This window comes from Sturnus vulgaris, chromosome 31 (assembly GCF_052056855.1).
Source record: "Sturnus vulgaris isolate bStuVul1 chromosome 31, bStuVul1.hap1, whole genome shotgun sequence".
Classification (NCBI taxonomy): domain Eukaryota; kingdom Metazoa; phylum Chordata; class Aves; order Passeriformes; family Sturnidae; genus Sturnus; species Sturnus vulgaris.
This window is the reverse complement of record NC_142273.1, coordinates 1,981,500-1,998,655: the sequence shown is the minus strand read 5'-3', so window position 1 is coordinate 1,998,655 and position 17,156 is coordinate 1,981,500. Positions and strand designations below refer to the sequence as shown.

General features: G+C 62.5%; 1 protein-coding gene across 4 annotated transcripts; it reads left to right on the top strand.

The window, feature by feature from the left end:
- The first annotated feature begins 526 nt into the window (after window positions 1-526).
- Window positions 527-16,888, top strand: BCAN (brevican). Of its 4 annotated transcripts, none has more exons than XM_088154628.1 (14): window positions 527-559; window positions 5,540-5,635; window positions 5,740-6,132; window positions 6,260-6,434; window positions 6,530-6,657; window positions 7,990-8,283; window positions 9,479-9,742; window positions 10,463-11,185; window positions 13,273-13,380; window positions 13,564-13,722; window positions 15,305-15,387; window positions 15,735-15,879; window positions 16,070-16,252; window positions 16,334-16,888. In XM_088154628.1, exons 2-14 carry the CDS (start codon window positions 5,548-5,550, stop codon window positions 16,363-16,365), a joined length of 2,775 nt encoding a protein of 924 aa, XP_088010754.1. In that variant the 5' UTR covers window positions 527-559; window positions 5,540-5,547; the 3' UTR covers window positions 16,366-16,888. The 4 variants fall into 4 exon arrangements, with proteins under 4 accessions (XP_088010754.1, XP_088010753.1, XP_088010755.1 ...); XM_088154629.1 differs by lacking the exon at window positions 527-559 and having other exon boundaries at window positions 5,293-5,635; window positions 5,719-6,132; window positions 10,463-10,582; window positions 10,754-11,185; XM_088154630.1 differs by lacking the exon at window positions 527-559 and having other exon boundaries at window positions 5,295-5,635; window positions 10,463-10,582; window positions 10,754-11,185.
- Window positions 16,889-17,156: the final 268 nt, after the last annotated feature.

The window sequence follows — 17,156 nt, the reverse complement described above, 5'->3', positions numbered from 1 at the left end:
GAGGAATAACCATTCCAAGGGCATTCCCATGCCATGGCGGGGTCTGTGGTGGGGACACCCCCCATTCTCTGGCGGGGTCCAGGGCAGCCAGCGCCGGCTGCTCCCCCAATTCTGCTGCATTGGGTTAACAGCGTGCCCGGGCTGAGCATCCTCCTCTCGTGCTGGGTTTGCCAGCTGCCAGGAGGGAGGGACGGGGAGGGACAAGGAGCCTGCCAACACCGTAATATCTTTTTTTTTCCCCCCCTTCTTAATTAGGGGAAGGAATAAATATAAAAGGAGGAGGGAAAGGGGAAGGGAGAAAGAAGAAAAAAAAAAAAAAAAAGAAGAGTGGAGGACACGGACACGCACAGAGAAGCCTCTTTTCTCGGTGCCTGCACTTATGCCTGGTGCAGCTCCTTCTCAGCCGTCCTGCCAACCTGCTGCCGCCCGCTGCCCGCGCTGCCCCGGAGGAGCCGCAGCTCAGCCCCACGCCGGGACCCCGGAGCAGGGGAGCCCCCGCCGTTCCCCCCGCTGCACCGAGGGGCCCCCGCCGCGGGGCTGCCGCCGCGCACGGAGCAAGGTGGGCTGCGAGGAGCTCGTGGGGCCGCCGGTGCCCCGGTACCGGGGCTGCCCCGGGCGCTGCGGTGTCCCCCGTGGCGCTGCCGTACTGCGCTTTTCATTTCGATATCGCGTTTCACCTCCGCACGGGCTGAAAGTGAGACGAGACCTGAGGCCGGCGTGGGGATGCCGAGAGGTTCCCCGGTGCTTTTCCCCGCGGGGGACACAGAGCATCCTCCTGCCATGCAGCGGGGGATGCTCGGGGCTGAGGGACCCCACGGTGCCGCTTCGGGGACGTTTGTCCTTGTCACCGACCCTCCCGAGCGCTGCATCGCGCTGCTGGCTTTTTCTAAAGGGGGCAGCTTGTAGCGGCTCCGCAGCGCCGGAGGCAGAGCGGGGGCTGGGGGGGCTCTTTGCGAAGTTGGAAGGAAAAAGTATTTTGGTGCTGCTGCAGCCTGGAGCCCAGCCCGTCCCCTCCAGCAGCGCGGCTCGAGGGTGTTGGGGAGAAGGGGAATTTTCCGGGCTGTTGCAGCAGCTGCTCCTGGTTTTGGGAGAGGGGTCATGGATCCAGGATGGGTCTGCTGTGCTCCGTCAGGGGGAACCTCCCCGTCTGTCCTGCAGAGTCTCTGGCCGGGTCCTTGTCCCAAGGAGGCTGCAGTCAGGGTATCAGTGGAAAGGGAAACTGAGGCACGGAGCTGGGCAGGGATCTGGCTCTCCCCACCCCCCCCGTCCTGCCCGGTCGTGTCGCTGGGCTCAGGGGCAAAGCTGCCCGGTCCCCGGGGGGGCTGGGGCCGAGCCCAAGGTTTGGGATGGCTTTAGGGCACCGCCGGCTCTCCCCGTCCTGCGCCAGCTCTCCTGGCTCTGCCCCCACCCTCTGCTGGTGTCCACTGGGGGCGGCAGGAGGGGCCGGGGGAAATTTTTTCAGGATTTTCATGGCTTTTTCCAACGGATCAGCCCCAGTGTGAACGCCAGATCCACCGTGGGGTGTTCCGGGGAGAGGGAATTTTACTGTAGTTCCTTTCCCGTCCCTCAGCCGGAGCATTTCGTCCCCAGGATGAAGGGGCTGCCCTTGAGCATCCCTGCCAGGGACCGCTGCTCCTGTCACGCCGACTTCTCCTATCTCAGCCCAACCCAGAACCTGTTGCTCTTCCTTTTGGCCGTCCGGGCGGTGGGAGAAACCTCCCTCTGCCCCAGCCTGGAACCTTTTCCATCTTCTGGGCTCAGGCATGGCAGGGGGAGGGTGAGTAGGATATTTTAGGGCTGCTTTTCAGGGAATGGCTTTAGACTGGGAAAACTGGGAGATGGGGTAATTTTGTGCTGAGAGGGGGGAGACGCGGATTTGGGCTGGGTCCCACCTGAACTGCAGTGATGAAATCAGGGACCTCCCTTCCTCCACCCCACACTGCTGTCCCACCTCGTGCCTCAGTTTCGCCCCCAGAGCCGGGAAAGGCGGGGATGGGTGTGCAAATCTTCCACGTGTGCGTGTGACACACTTACACAGGGGGACACGTGCTCGTGTGTCCCTGGCGGCTCCTGCCGGGTCTGCTCCCAGCCCCGCAATCTCCCCAGGAGCCCCTCCGCTCTCCCGGACCCTCCTGCAACAAGGAGTCCCTTTCTCCCTGTTAGGGGGGGAGGGCGAGGGGTTCTGGCAGCTGGAGGGACCCCCCCGTTCTCCCCACCTGCTTCCGGCCTTTTAAGCTGTGCCAGCAGCCGCTGCCAAGAGGCTGCCGGGCGCTCCCCGCGCATCCCTGAGCTGGTGTGTGCCTGGCACGGCCCCGCTGCGGGGACCCCTCCGATGGCACCGCTCCCTCCCGCGGGGGTGAGCACGGATCCTGGACTCTGTTTGCAGCTCCGGGGTGGGTTGGGGGAGGGCGGGACGGACGCGGCGCGGCCACGAGCGGACCTGGGGCTGCGGTTCCGTCCGGCAGCCGGGGCGGCAGCGGCGTGTCCGGAGCCCTTTGCTGGTGGGGCTGGGGCTGGAGCGGGGCCAGGCTGTGCCGGCGGCTGCTGACTCATTCTGCAGCTGAGCATCCCTGGAAAGCCACCGCTCTGCTCCCCCCCCTCCTCCAGCTCGCTGCGGGCTGGCAGGGCACCTTGGGAGCAGGGATGAGCAACCATCACGTGGAGGGGACAAGAGGCCGCGGAGAAGAAAACCCCTCTCCGGAGATGAAAAGGGACACCCCCCACGGCCATCCACTCGCAGCATCTCCTGCCTTGAGCCCTGGACCAGCTGGTGCAGCCCCAGATCCTGCAGGTCCCGTGTTCGAGGAGCCAGCCCTGAAAGCTGGTTCAGAGCTCAGGGGAGAAAGAAAGATCAGTCCTGTCCCAAAATAGACTTCAGCTCCATTTTCTACCTGGTTTCACACAGAAATGGAGGTTAGCTGGCCGTGCCGTGTGCGTGCGTGCCTGTGTGTCTGTCTGATCCCGGCAGCTCCTGAGCTCTGAGCTCTCTGGGACAATTGAGACTCACAAGCTGATGCCATTATAACCATTCAACGGTTTTTGGCTGCCTTTCCCCGGTCCTGCTCCCAGCTTCTCCCTCATAACTTGTGGGTTGAAACATTTTCCATTTGTGGAAAACAGGAAAAATACCCAACACAAAAATCCAACCCCAAACCCCAAACTTGACATCTGAGGGTCTCTTGTCATCGTGGGACTCCAGAACCCATCACCCATGGGCAAGGTGGGTTTAACCCTTTCCACATCTCATTCCCAGTGCCAGCACAGTCAGGGATGGGCACAGGAGGCAAACACACACTCCAGCTTGCCCAATTCCTCTGGAGTTTTATCACTTGGATTTCCTCCCCAGGGCTGCTGTCCACGCCACCACGGCGCCTTGGGGATGGCAAGAAAAGGTGCCTGTGACAAAAGCCTTCCTCGCTTGGCTGCCCAGGGGGTGGCACCAGCCCCTGTACTGGAGCCTGGCCACGGCTGCCACGCAGGAGGGTTTTGTCCCTTGATCCAGAACCATGGGGCTGCATTCAAAATATCTGTCCAGAGCACAGAAAGCTCCTGGCTTGGCCCTGGCATCACTGGCCAGGTCCTGGGCAATCAAGCTTTGGCTGCTCATGCTGAGCTCCTGCTCGGGACGTTTGTGGCCTGCACAGGATGGTCGATGTCCACAGGGTGTGGTGCCAGGGGTTGTAAGTGCACTGAGTTTTGTGTTAGGAGCTATGCAAGCATAGTGCCTTGTTCTGTGGGCTACACATCCATGGTGTGTGGTGCCAGGGGTTCTGTGTCCATGGTGCCAGGGGCTCTGCATCCATGGTGTGTGCTGCCAGGGGTTCTGTGTCCATGGTGCCAGGGACTGTGGTTCCATGGTGTGTGGTGTCAGGGTTCTGTGCCCATGGTGTGGGCTGCCAGGGTTGTATGTTCATGGTTCCAGGGGCTCTGCACCCATGGTGTGTGGTGCCAGGGGCTGTATGTCCATGGTGCCAGGGGCTCTGCATCTGTGGTGGGTGGTGCCAGGGCTGTATGAACATGGCTGTACATCCCCTGGAGGTAATTGGTGCTGGAGTGTAGGTTCACAGTGTTTGTGAATACAGGGCTGTATTCACACCCTCTCCCTGGAGCAGTGCTCCCCTGGGTTTACTCCAGGAACAGTGCTTGAAGAGGGATGCAGTGACCAGGACAGCATCCTGTCAGGCTGTCCCTGGACATGGGCTGTCTAAGCTGCTTCTGTGGCTGCTGAAATCAATACAGTGCAAAGAGCTCATAAATTACAAAGCTGCTCCCAGTCTCACGGTGCTCTGTTCCCAGGCAATGGCACGATGCATCCCTGGCATGGGAGGCTGAGAAGCCTCCATCCCCCAAGGAGCCTCTGCAGAGGGGTGAGGGGGTATTGGAGCAGTGGGATTTCCCCACATTCTCAGCATCAGTGTCCTCTCTGGATGGCTGCAAGAGCAGCAAGACTGCAAGGGCAGCTGGAGCCCCCCACGATATGCCCACCCCCCCCTGTGCTGCTCCCCAGAGAGAGCTGGGGGCTGGTGATAGCAGTGCTGGCCACTGGGCTCTCCTTTCAGCGCTGGTCCCCAGCCCGCCGGTGAGAGCCCTTTGTGCCAGGCAGCCTGAGACAGGCCTGGGACATAATGACTGCTTTGGTCCGCCTTGGTTTTCCCAGCCCGCGCGCAGGGAGCCTCCAGCGTGAGCTGAATGGCAAAGAAGCCGTCCTGCTCCTTCCCTCCCCCTCTGCCCCGTGCTTTGTGTGCTCTGGGCTGTCCCCTGGCTGCTCACTGACCTCAGCTCCCTCCACAAGCCACCCCTGGCAGTGCACACGTGCACAAGCGCACACACACGCGTGGGCACCCCTCCAGGTGTGTGCCCCCCTCCAGGTGTGTGCCCCCCTCCAGGTGTGTGCCCTCCTCCAGGTGTGTGCCCCCCTCCAGGTTTGTGCCCCCCTCCAGGTGTGTGCCCCCCTCCAGGTGTGTGCCCTCCTCCAGGTGTGTGCTCCCCTCCAGGTGTGTGCCCTGCTTGCTCCCTCACCTCCCTCACCACCTCTTTGCTGATCAAACACCCGCTGAGGTTTCCTGACCAAACCCTTCCTGAGGTTTCTCACGGTGGCACCGTGGGCACACGGCCCCGGTGCTGGCATCACCTCCCTGCCCACTGCAGCCAGTGCTTGGGCTGAGACCATCAGTGCTCTCCGGGCCAGGCTGGGCTCTGCTGTCCCCAGGGGACCCAGCTCCTGGGAAAGGTCAGAGGGGCTGGATGGCACCCAGTGCCTCCCAGCCAATGCTCCTGGTTGCTCATATTGTCCTGTTCCTCTTGTGAACCAGGGCACATTTCCTTCCCTTCCCTCTCCTCTCCACTGTCCAAGGGTCCAGGTTACCCTGAGGCCAGAGCTGGCCTCTCCCTCTGTTCCCCAATGCCACATGCATTCCATCCCCCCCACACATGGGCTGGAGGATCTCCTCAGCCATTCCCCTTCATGAAGGGACGGGAGATTTTTGGTGCTTTTATGGATTGTGAGCACAATTGGTGGTTTTTGCTCCCCCCCCTGCAGGGCAGAGCATGGCCCCAGCCCTCCCACTGCTGCTACTGCTCTGGCTGTTTGTCCCCACCGTGGTCTCAGAGGTGTTTGGCCCTGGAGATGGCACAGGTAACTCGGCATCATCGGCCACATTCGTGTAACTCCCTGCAGTGGAGGTGTCGGGGGGGCCCTCACACCCATCCTGCTCACAGCTCCTCTCTTCTCCCACCCAGAGGACCTCAAGGCTCTGCAGGTCTCCATCCCACGCCACCCAGCCCTGGATGCCGTGCTGGCAGGAGACATCACCATCCCCTGCCTCATCACTTACCTTGGCCCTAAGCCCACCGCTGGCACCGGTGGCCGCCGGGCAGTCCTGGGAACCCCCCGGGTCAAGTGGACCTTCATCTCTGAGGGCAGGGAGGTGGAGATCTTGGTAGCTCGGGGGGACAGGGTGAAGGTGAGCGAGGACTATCGGCTGCGCGCCTCCCTGCCCATCTTCCACCAGCGCTACACCAACGCCTCCCTGCTGCTCACCGAGCTGCGCCCCAACGACTCGGGCATCTACCGCTGTGACGTGCAGCACGGCATCGAGGACGGCCACGACATCCTCCACGTCAAAGTCAAAGGTACTTCAAGGTGGGGAGTGCTGGGTGCCCTCTCCTGGCTTAGCAAATGCCTCCCCTGGGTGCACCTGCACCCACATGGGTGGGGGCTGCCGTGAAGCCCCTTGCCCATGGCCGTGTCTGCCCCCAGGGGTGGTGTTTCACTACCGGGAGGGCTCCATGCGCTACGCCTACACCTTTGCCGAGGCGCAGGAAGCTTGTGCCCGGATCGGCGCCAGCATCGCCACCCCCGAGCAGCTCTACGCTGCCTACCTGGGGGGCTATGAGCAGTGTGACGCCGGCTGGATCGCCGACCAGACCGTCAGGTGGGCCCCGCAGCTGCCCAGGCATTGTGCCCATGGCCTCACCCGGTCATTCCCCCACGAGTTCACCAGCCCTCCCCTGTGCTTTCCTGCCTCAGGTACCCCATCCAGACTCCCCGTGAGGCCTGTTATGGAGACATGAATGGCTTCCCTGGGGTGAGGAACTACGGAGTGGTGGACCCAGAGGACATGTACGATGTGTACTGCTACGCTGAGGACCTCCCAGGTGCCCGTGATGCCACCAGCCATCTTTACTCTCCTCCGCTTTTGCTCCCCCACTAACTTGCCCCGGTAATCTGCTGTAAACCCAAGTGAAGAAGCTGCCCTGAGCTGCAGGTGCTGTCTTTCAGTTGTAGGGATTTGCTGTGCTGCTTCCTAAAGCATTCCTGGTTCAGTTTGGTGGGGTGTGGGGCTATCTCCCTCACAGCAGGCAGTGCTCAGGCTGGGGTGTGCCCACAATGATCTGCCCCAGACCAGCAGCACGCTGTGTTAGGTGGTTTGGGGTTTGGTTATGTGTGTGCCGTGCTTTGCACGACATGCAGGGCTGCAGATCCCCAAGAAGCTCCCCACTGGTGGTGGCAGCTGCTGTGGGATCTGTTGGGTGGTGCCAGGCAGGTGGCAGGGATGAGGGACATGTTCCTCGTGTGCAGGGGACGATGCTCTGGGACAGGGAGACAGGAGCAGTCATGGGGGTTGATATGTGCTGTACCTTTGGGCAGTGGTCCCCAGCAGTGGGAGCCCCAGTGTTCACTCGGCTTGCAGGCCTCCTGAGAAAGCTCCCACACATGGATTGTTCAGTGCAGAGCGTGGATCTGCTCCTCTGCAGTCCCGTTCATGGGTGCTTCAAAGTCTCAGGGCTGTTTGCAAGGGCAGGAACCAATCCCATGTGGCGTGAGAGCTCCAGTTATGCCTGCAACTGTGGCTTTCTGTGCATGTGCAGGGAGGCAGGGAAGCAGGCAGGGATGCAGGCAGGGATGCAGGGAAGGATGCAGGGATGCAGGGATGCAGGCAGGGAAGCAGTCAGGAAGGCAGGGATGCAGGCAGGGATGCAGGGAGGGAAGCACTCAGGAAGGCAGACAGGAATGCAGGGAGGGATGCAGGCAGGGATGCAGGGAGGGATACAGGGAGGGATGCAGGGATGCAGGCAGTGATGCAGGCAGGGATGCAGGCAGGGATGCAGGCAGGGAAGCACTCAGGAAGGCAGACAGGAATGCAGGCAGGGATGCAGGCAGGAAAGCACTCAGGAAGGCAGGGATGCAGGGAGGGATGCAGGGATGCAGACAGGGATGCAGGCAGGGATGCAGGCAGGGATGCAGGCAGGGAAGCACTCAGGAAGGCAGACAGGGATGCAGGGATGCAGGCAGGGATGCAGGCAGTGATGCAGGCAGGGAAGCACTCAGGAAGGCAGGCCTCCTCCAGCCCCTGCTGTGCCTCCACACTCTGGACTCTCCACCTCCACGGCAGCTCCTGAGGTCATGCAGGGAGTGGAGGAGGTGAAGGGGCTCCCTCAGCCCATGCCCCACTCCCCAGCTCTGACATCTCCTTCCTCTCTTGGCAGGGGAGATCTTTTTGGAGACGGCCCCGGAGAGGTTCACTCTGGAGGAGGCGGCGCAGCGCTGCCGGGCGCTGGGCGCGGAGCTGGCGAGCCCGGGCCAGCTGTACGCAGCCTGGAACGCGGGGCTGGACGCCTGCAGCCCCGGCTGGCTGGCCGACGGCAGCGTCCGCTACCCCATCGTCACCCCCCGGGAGCGCTGCGGTGGGGCTCTGCCGGGAGTCAAAACCATCTTCCTGTTCCGCAACCAGACGGGATTCCCCGATGCCCAGAGCAGATACGATGCGTACTGCTTCCGAGGTAAAGAGGGACACCCCTGGCCTGCAGATGCTCCCAAGCAGGGACCAGTGGGAGGCTCGGGAAGCCTCCGGGAGGGATGCATGGCCCCGGTGGGTGTGCTGGGTGCAGCAGAGCCGTGGCGTCCTGCAGGGCAGGGCTTGTGTCGGGATCCCTGAGTGTTCTCTGTCCCGCGTTGCTGTCGGGGCGGAGCAGGGGGGTTTGGTACCGTCTGAGCCTGCTGTGCTAGGAAGTGATGCCTTGCATGCCGATAGATCGTGATAGGGGAGGCATAACCTGCATGGTCCTGACACTGCATGCTGACACTTCTGATAGAGCAGGGATGCCCTGCATGGTCCCAACAGTGCATGCTGACACACTGTGGCAGAGTAGGGACGCCCTGCATGTCCTCAGTACTCCGTGCCACTTCACTGTGACAGAACAGGGATGTCCTGCATGGCACCGTGGGTCTGTGTGAGCTCCGTGGGCATGGCTCCAGGAGGGGTCATCCTCCAGGGCTGCCGGCCTGGGGAGCACTCCTGGGTCCCTGGGGCTGTGGGACACAGCCTGCCAGGCTGGTTTGGGGTGACAGCTCCCGCGGTGGGCAGGAAGGAGGCCTGTGGGCAGCATCGAGGCACTGCCTGCAAGCCACGAGGCAGGACAGAGGCTGGCAGGGATAAGGGGCACAGAAGGAAGAAGAGCTGTCCCTCCACTCCTCCTGCCTGATCCCACATCTCCGTTTATGTGCTCAGGGCCATGGGGGCTCACAGTATGGGGATGCTGTGCATCTCTGTGACTCAGTTTTGCCATGTCTCAGCAGGGAAAGCCATGGGTTAGGCAGGATGGACCCGTCCCACGATTCCACAACCCCTGTAACCCACTAACTCCCCATGCATGTCTGCCCTCCCCGGGGTGGGGATGGGGGTGTAGAGAAGGATCCCCTCAGGGAAGGGAATGCAGGGTTTAGGATCTGGCCCCACCATGTGCTGGCAAGCCTCACAACTCCTACTGGGGCTGTTTGCTCTGACAGCTCTGCCAGCACCCGGGAAGGCCTGATCCTCCCCCATGCTGGCCCTGTATAGAAGGGGAAGGGGAGGCTGAGGAGAGCTGGGTCCCTACTGGGGTGCCAAGGCTCCAGGCCTTCTCTGGGGTGAGGTCATCTCTGACTGTTGTGGAGCCAGGACAGGGCAGTAATATCCCACTTTCTTTCTGCCCACAGAAGGGACAAACTCTTTCCCTGAGGCTGCAGGAAAATACCAAGCCCAAGAGCCCGAGGAGAATCTCCTCCAGGAGATTGTCACAGTGGCAGAAAAGCTGGAGGAGCTGCAGCTGCCCAGAGCGCAAGTGGAGATTGAGTCGCGAGGGGCTATTTACGCCGTCCCTTTCTTTGAGGACACTGATCTGGGAAAGCCAAGCCAGTCCCCTGAAGATGAACTGGGGCCAGGGGCCTGGCACCCCCCACTAGCTACCTCTGTGTCCTCAGGTCACCCCACCTCTGCATCCCCTTTCCCCACAGCCCTGGCCATCCCCGAGGCAGGTGTTAGCTGTGGTGCTAAGCTGGGGAGCCCATCCCCTGCAGAGGAGAGTGGGGGGACAGGGACAGTGGGGTGAGGACTGTCCCACACTGGTTGGTCGAGCAGCTGCTGTGGTGGTGCCAGGGCTGGGACACAGAGAGCAGCCACAGAACGGAGGTGTCAGGGTCACAAGGACAGGTCAGAGGCACCTGAGGGTGCCTGGGTCACCCCAGCTGTCCCCATCCTTCCAGTGGAGGCAGGACCCATGGCCAGGGCACCGGTGTCTTGGTGTAGGGCTGTGCAGGGACATGGGGACATCCGTGTGTCCCTTGGCTGGAGTCCAGCAAGCAGGGTCTGTGCTGGACCAGGGTTTAGCAGCACAAGGAACTGGAGAAGGGAGCTGGCAGCTGGAGGGACATGAGGCAAGGTGCAGCAGTGAGGGGCTGAGCATGGCCCCCATCACAGGAAAGCCGGGGCTGGGCTTGGCAGTGGCCGGGCCAGAGCTCAGTCAGCCGTGCCGGTTCAGAGGGGACAGTGTCACACGGGCTCGGGGCCACTTCCATCTCCCTGCACACCTTTGTGTGAGCAAGACCGGCAGCGCTGGCAGGCCATGCCGGTGCCCGCAGCCCCGTGGTCTGGCTGGCTCCCGGCGCCGGCCTCTCACTGCCTTTCTGCCTTGCCCTTTGCAGAGGAGGAGCAGGGAGCAGCGCCGGGCAGGGGCTCCGGCAGCACATCGGCGGAGAGCCCGGGCGGAGGGCGAGACCCCAGCCAGCCCACGGAGCCAGAGGGACCCACCGGTGCCCCAGCAGGTGACACGGAGCCTCCTGAGGGCTTTTCTCGGCCGCCCAGCCCCGTCGCCCCTACACAGAGCCCCGACCGTCCGCGGGACGCCTTGGGGCGGCCGGCCCACCCTGCCAGCCCTGGGGCACCTGGGCACCGTATGACATCGCCAACCGGTGCCGCTTCTGCCACCTCGACAGAGAGCCGAGAACCTGGCGGGATTCCCCGCCGCGGGCACAAGTCCGGCGGGGCCAGCACCCCCCTTTCTGCCGCTGAAGACGCCGAGCTCTCCGGAGACGTGGTCGAAAGCCTCGGGGCGTCCCCGCTGCCTCCTGCGCCCCCGCAGACGCAGGAGGAGGGAGAGGAGCAGTCGGGAGCCGTGTGGCTCCCCTCGCCCGCGGTCCCTGGGGACGGGAGCACTGTCCCCGCAGTGACACCGTGGCACGCAGAGCTGCCCGGCACCAGCAGCGCACCGGCCCTGGGAGGAGAGGAGGCTGCTCCGCCACCGCCGGGCGCTGACCGCGGGATGCCTGCTGCAGCTTCCGAGGAAGAGGAGGAGGAAGAGGAAGAGCAACCTGCTCCCTCCATTGCAACCGTGGAGGGTTTCCTTGAAGCCGTTCCTGGAGAAGCAGGTGGGACCCGCAGGGATGGCCTCACCTCTCCCCGTACTGACACCTCTGGGGTGGTCCTGGCGGGGACCCCATCGGGGGGCCCAGCCCCCAGCACGGCTGTGCCCCTGCCCGCCCTGCCCACCGAGCGGGCCAGCGTGGGTGCGGGCGCCTGCTCGGCCCGGGGTCCCTGCCGTGCCACCCTTGCCCTCGGGGCAGCCCTCCTGGCTGCTTTCTGGCACTAGAGATAGCCAGCACCTTTCCTTCACGCTGTGCTTCCCTCTGTCTGTCTGTCCGTCCATGTCTCCTCTCTCTTTCTCTCCCTCTCTCTCTCTCTCTCCTCCTCAGCTGGGTAAGGGAAGGTTACAGGTCTGGTGAAGCACATATTTGTCAAACAAATTGGTCTGATCTCTGCATGCACTTAAATCTCTTCTACTTCTGTGAAGTGTTTTAATGACTGTTTCCATGAAAAAGCCCAATAAGCAAAAGGCGGCCCCAGTCCCTGCTCTGACTAACCGTGGTACTAATAAAGGGAATTAAAAGCTTTGTAGAACAAGCATCTCGGCGAGCTCTTCCCTTCATCCTTGCGCCTGCTGCCCGTGCGCCTCTCCCACTGACGAACTAATCCCCCAATCCCGGCCCTGCCAGTTCCCGGGAATGGGGTGGATGGGACACCTGGAAGGTCTTGGAGGGGGGTGGCTGCTTTGCACCCTCTGTGTGGCCCCCCGGGACTGACCCTGCACTGCCCCAGGAGGAGGGATGAGGGCTGGACACTGCATGGCGTGAGCAGGGGGACGAGACATGGGGGACACTGATGGGCCATGGGGTGCAGAACCCCACCAAGACCACCCAGCCTTGTGCAGCTCCCAGTGGCCGAGCACCCTGAAATCACTGCAGACCCCTGTGGACCCCCAGCCCCCTGAGCCCCAATTCCCCCACATGGGGGCTGAGATGGGTGAGCAGAGGGAACACGACCTGCTGTGGGTGGGTGCCACCCACCAGCCCCACTCTGGCCAGCCCCTGGGGATGATCCCAGCTTTGATGCCCATCCTGCAGCCAATCCCCTGCAACCTCTGCCCCATCCCGCTCCCTGCAAGGGAATGTGCAGCAGAGGGGACCATGTAGGGTCCCTGCCCCCCAGTCTGGCAGTGCCCTGTCCAGTCCTGTGGCACAAATGAGGCTCTGTAGAGGGTGGCCAGACCCAATGATGGGAGAATCTTCCTTTGGGATGGCTGCCTTTGCCTTGGCAAGGAGAGATACTCGGGAAGAGCCTGCTGTTGACATCAGGGCCCTCAATCACTCATCCTGTTCCGTGCCTCGGTCTGCTGGGGATGAGCTGTACATCCCGAGAGAGCCACTGGCACCTCGTGGGGAGGTGACGCTGCCTGGGGACGGGTGAGGGTGGCAGCATCACCCTTGTCACGTCTCCACTGAGCCAAGGACCATAAGATGGGGCCTCATTAGGCTGGAGTGGGTCAAGGACTCTGTGTCTCCTCTCGGCCGGCGCTGGCAGCAGCCCTTCATCACACTCTTGAGCTGGGCTGGTAGCACACGATGTGCTCTGGGTGCATTAATGACCGTAACGGGTTCGTGGGGAAGGTGCTGGCTGAGTTATCAGCCCTGGCCAGGCTTGAGGTGACACCAGAGGGACAGGCGTGCAGTCACCTTGCTGCCAGGCCGAGGACAAGCGGCCAGGATGTGCCGAAAGGTTTATCTTTATATCGTCTGCATGCTCCCCTCCCAAAACACAATTGCTGCATCACTCCAGGGAAAAGGAGGAGCTGGCCCTGGGCAGAGGGAGTGGGCCAGGAGCTGGCATTGCAATGAGCCCAGTGATGGGGAGAGCATCCAGCTCTCATCTCTGTTCTCTAAGGGGAGGCCAAACCTCAGCTCTGGGCCAGGGTTGCTGAGCTGTTCACATCCAGTGGTGGAAGGGCAGTGTGGGATGGCTCCAGGCACATCATGGTGCACCTGGGACCCTCACTTGCCCCAGAGCTGTGGCCTCAGAGACCTGGCTGCAGTGGGACACTGCAGGGATGAGGCTCTGGCACTGCTGGGCACTGAGGATGTCCCTGAGCCCTGAGCTGAGGACAGCTGCGTGTGCCTTGCAGGTGGCTGTGTCCCCAACCCCTGCTTGAACGGAGGGACCTGCGTGGAGGATGGCGCCCACCTCACCTGCCTGTGCCTGCCTGGCTACGGAGGCAGCAGCTGTGAAAGACGTGAGTCTCCCGGGTCCCACCATGGCCACCCTGGGTCGTCCCTACCCAGCTCCTGCTGCTGTCTCAGCTGCTGAACCAGCGGCCCGGGAGACAGAAATGAGGGGGAGTCAGGAGTTCGGGGTGAGTTGGGCTCATCACCCTGACCCTCTCCTCTCTCCTCCCTTGCTCCCCACCATGGCTCAGCACTGAGGAGGTGCAGCCCTGGCTGGGACAGCTTCCAGGGAGCCTGCTACAAGCACTTCTCCACTCGGAGGAGCTGGGAGGATGCAGAGACCCAGTGCAGGCACTATGGGGGGCACCTGGCCACCATCCTGACCCCCGAAGAGCAGGACTTCATCAACGGTATGTGACAATGCTGCATCCCTCCACCCGTGCCCGGGGACCCTCAGTGCTGGGCTGTAAGTTTTAAACAAGTAGCAAAGAGCCAAGGTAGAGCCCAGCCCTGCAGGGTGAATGGGTACATGGACAGACGTGAGAAGATGGATGGGGACGTGCAGGGACATGGGAACAGACAGGTCCAGTCCTGTCACAACAAGAAAGGCATTAAGGGGCTGGAATGTGATCAGAGAAGGGAAAAGAGCTGGAGAAAGGGGCTGGAGCACCAAGAGCACCTGAGAGACCTGGGGAGGGGCTCAGCCTGAAGAAAAGGAGACTCAGGGAGGACCTTCTCACTCCCTACAATTCCCTAACAGGAGGATGGATGGAGTCACTTGGGGGTCGGGCTCAGCTCCCAGGGAAAAAAGGGACAGGACCAGAAGTGGCCTCAAGTGCACTAGGAGAGGTTTAGGTTGGATATTGGGAAAATTCCTTCACGGAGACTGTGGCCAGGCACTGGCACAGGCTGCCCATTGCTGAAGGGATTTAGGAGACTTGTGGATGTGGCACTGGGGGACAGGGATGCCCTTGGCTGTGGGAGAATGGTGGGACCTGATGATCTTGCAGGCCTTTTCCAACAAAATTTCCTGATCCAGTGCTGGGTGCACAGACCAGGAGAGGGTTGGATGTGTGGAAGTAAATTTGAAGGCAAAGCCATAACCTGCCTGAAATCAGCCTTGGAGGGATGGGGGGAAGGCAGAGGGAGGCAGAGCAGGGGACAAGTGCTGTGGGAATGGGACAGAGAGCCAAGAGGCTGAAGGGACATGAGGGTGAAGGAGGAAGGGGCAGGGAGAGACCTCACAGGAAGCTTCAGAGGCACGAAGGAGCAGGCAGGGAGTTACAGGGCCTGACAGGGACTGGCTGGACCAGAAAAGGGACTGGTAGAGCCAGGTGGGGACTGATGCAGACAGGTGGGGACTTGCGGGGACAGGCGAGGACCTGCAGGGACAGGTGGGGACTAGCAAGGACCTACAGAAACAGGTGTGAACCGGCAGAGCCAGGTGGGGACAGGCGGGGACAGACGGGAACAGGCGGGAACAGGCGAGGACCTGCAGGGACAGGCGGGGACAGGCAAGGAATGGCGGGGACCTGCAAGAACAGGTGAGGACTGGTAGGGCCGGATGGGGACCGGGAGGGACACGTGGGGACCTGCAGGGACAGCTTGGGACCTGCAATTCCAGATGGAGACTGGCGTAGCCAGGTAGGGACCGGCGGGGCAAGGTGGGGATAGGCAGGGACAGGTGGGGACAGGCGGGGACAGGCAGGGACATGCAGGGACAGGCGGTCCCGGGGCTCTGCCGCCCTCTCCCGGCCGGCCCTGTTCCTCCTCTCCGGGGCTGAGGACAGTAAAGGGGTTCCCCGACATCCTTTCCGGGGGTCCCCTTGTCCCCAAACCTCCCAGCACCTTCCCGCTGCAGGGCAAGGGACACCCCCACCTCCCACTCACCCCCAAATCTCCCTGAACTCAGCCTCCAGCACCCGATCAGCCCCCTCCTGACAGGTGGCACCTGGGTGTGCCCCTGTTTCCAACACACTCCCTGTCCCCCAGACCAGTACAGGGAATACCAGTGGATCGGCTTGAACGACCGCACCATCGAGGGGGATTTCCAGTGGTCTGACGGGAGCCCCTTGGTAAGTGGGGCTGCCAACCCTTGTGTGCCCTCGCAGGGGGACACCACCCTGCCTGGCACCCCATCATCCCTCTCCAGCCCCGGGGTCTAGCCCCGGGGCCGAGCTTTCAAGCTCCCAAACAAGAGCCACTTGCCTCACCTGGGCTGAGCATCCTCCGGGGAGCCAGAGCCTGGGATTGGGGGTCCCGAGGCCATGCCAAAGGGCATGGACGGAGGTGGCACCTCATTCCTGACGGGGATGTCACAGCCAGGAGGCTGCAGATGGGTGCGTGCCGGTGCAGGGCCACCCCCACACCTAAGGGCTGTGCTGGGATGCCCCGCGCACCCCGTCCCGTCTGTCCCCCCCAGCTCTACGAGAACTGGCACCCCGGGCAGCCCGACAGCTACTTCCTCTCCGGGGAGAACTGCGTGGTCATCGTGTGGCACGATGGGGGCCAGTGGAGCGACGTGCCCTGCAACTACCACCTCTCCTACACCTGCAAAATGGGGCTGGGTAAGCTGTGCCACCCCCCCTTCCCAGGCCGGGGCCCCCCACCCCAAAGAGAGGCTTCCCCAGCACCCCCACAGCAGGGGAGCAAGTCTTGAGTGTGGGACCCTCAGCCTGTTCGGGCTTTAAAGGATTAATTCCGGGCTCGGGGGGGGTCTCTCCGCGGCTGAGTGCAATGAGCCCACCCCCCTTGCAGTGCAGTGCGGGCCCCCCCCCGCTCTCAGCAACGCCCGCGCCTTTGGCAAACCAAAGCAGCGCTACGAGATCGGCTCCACCGCGCGGTACCGGTGCCGGCACGGCTTCGCCCCGCGCCGCTCGCCCATCATCCGCTGCCGGGAGGATGGCACATGGGAGCTGCCCCAGCTGGCCTGTCGCCCTGGTGAGTGACGGGCTCCCCCCGACCCCCCAGGACGTGCCCATGGAGCTTTTCCTTCACCTGGGACTTCTTGTGTCCCCCCAGGCCTGGCTCAGCCCCCCCCAGTCACTGAGTGAGTCCCTGGGGTAGCAGCCAGCACCTCCCAAAGCCCTGGAGCTGGTGTGGATGGGGACGGCACTGGGACCCCAACACGGACCCCGACGTGGCGTGAAACCTCACTGTGGGGTGTCTGTCCCCTGGTTTGTTTTATATCTGTACAAAGAAATCCTAATGATTAAAGACCCCCTCAAAAGGAACCGACAGGGACCCAAAATGCAGCACAAAGGGAGTTCTGTTCCCAGAGTCACAACAGAGTTGAGATCAAGGGGGACACCATGGGCAGGGGATGGCAGTGATGTGCCAGCATCACCTCCAGCCTTTTTCTCCCACCTCTACCCCAAGGGCCCTCATCCTGTGACACCCTGGTGGGGGTTGGCATGGGGACATCCAAGTTCTGCTGCAGCTCAGCACCCATCCTGCGGTGTGGGGGGGCTTCTGCATTTCCTGGAAAGGCAGAAGTGCTGCCACAGGCTTGGAGTGGGTGCGTGTTGCCCAATCCCCCTCTCTGTGCTTCTGTGGGTATTAAAACCAGTAAACAGATGGCACAGAGTGGTGGCCTGGTTATTCTGGGGGGCCTGGCATAGGGATGGGACTGGCAGGGCTGCACAGCCTCAAAGTGTGGAGTGTGGCAGCAGTGGAGAGCCTGGACACAGAGATGTCCCCCCACAGGAGCCACAGAAACAGGGAGACACAATCATCCAAAGTGCCTCCCCAGATCCAGCAGCACCGAGTACCAGTCAGGGCTCGAGATGGTGAGACTGGGAGAGCACGTCACCAGTGCCAGGGCATCTCCCCATGCTGTTATTCC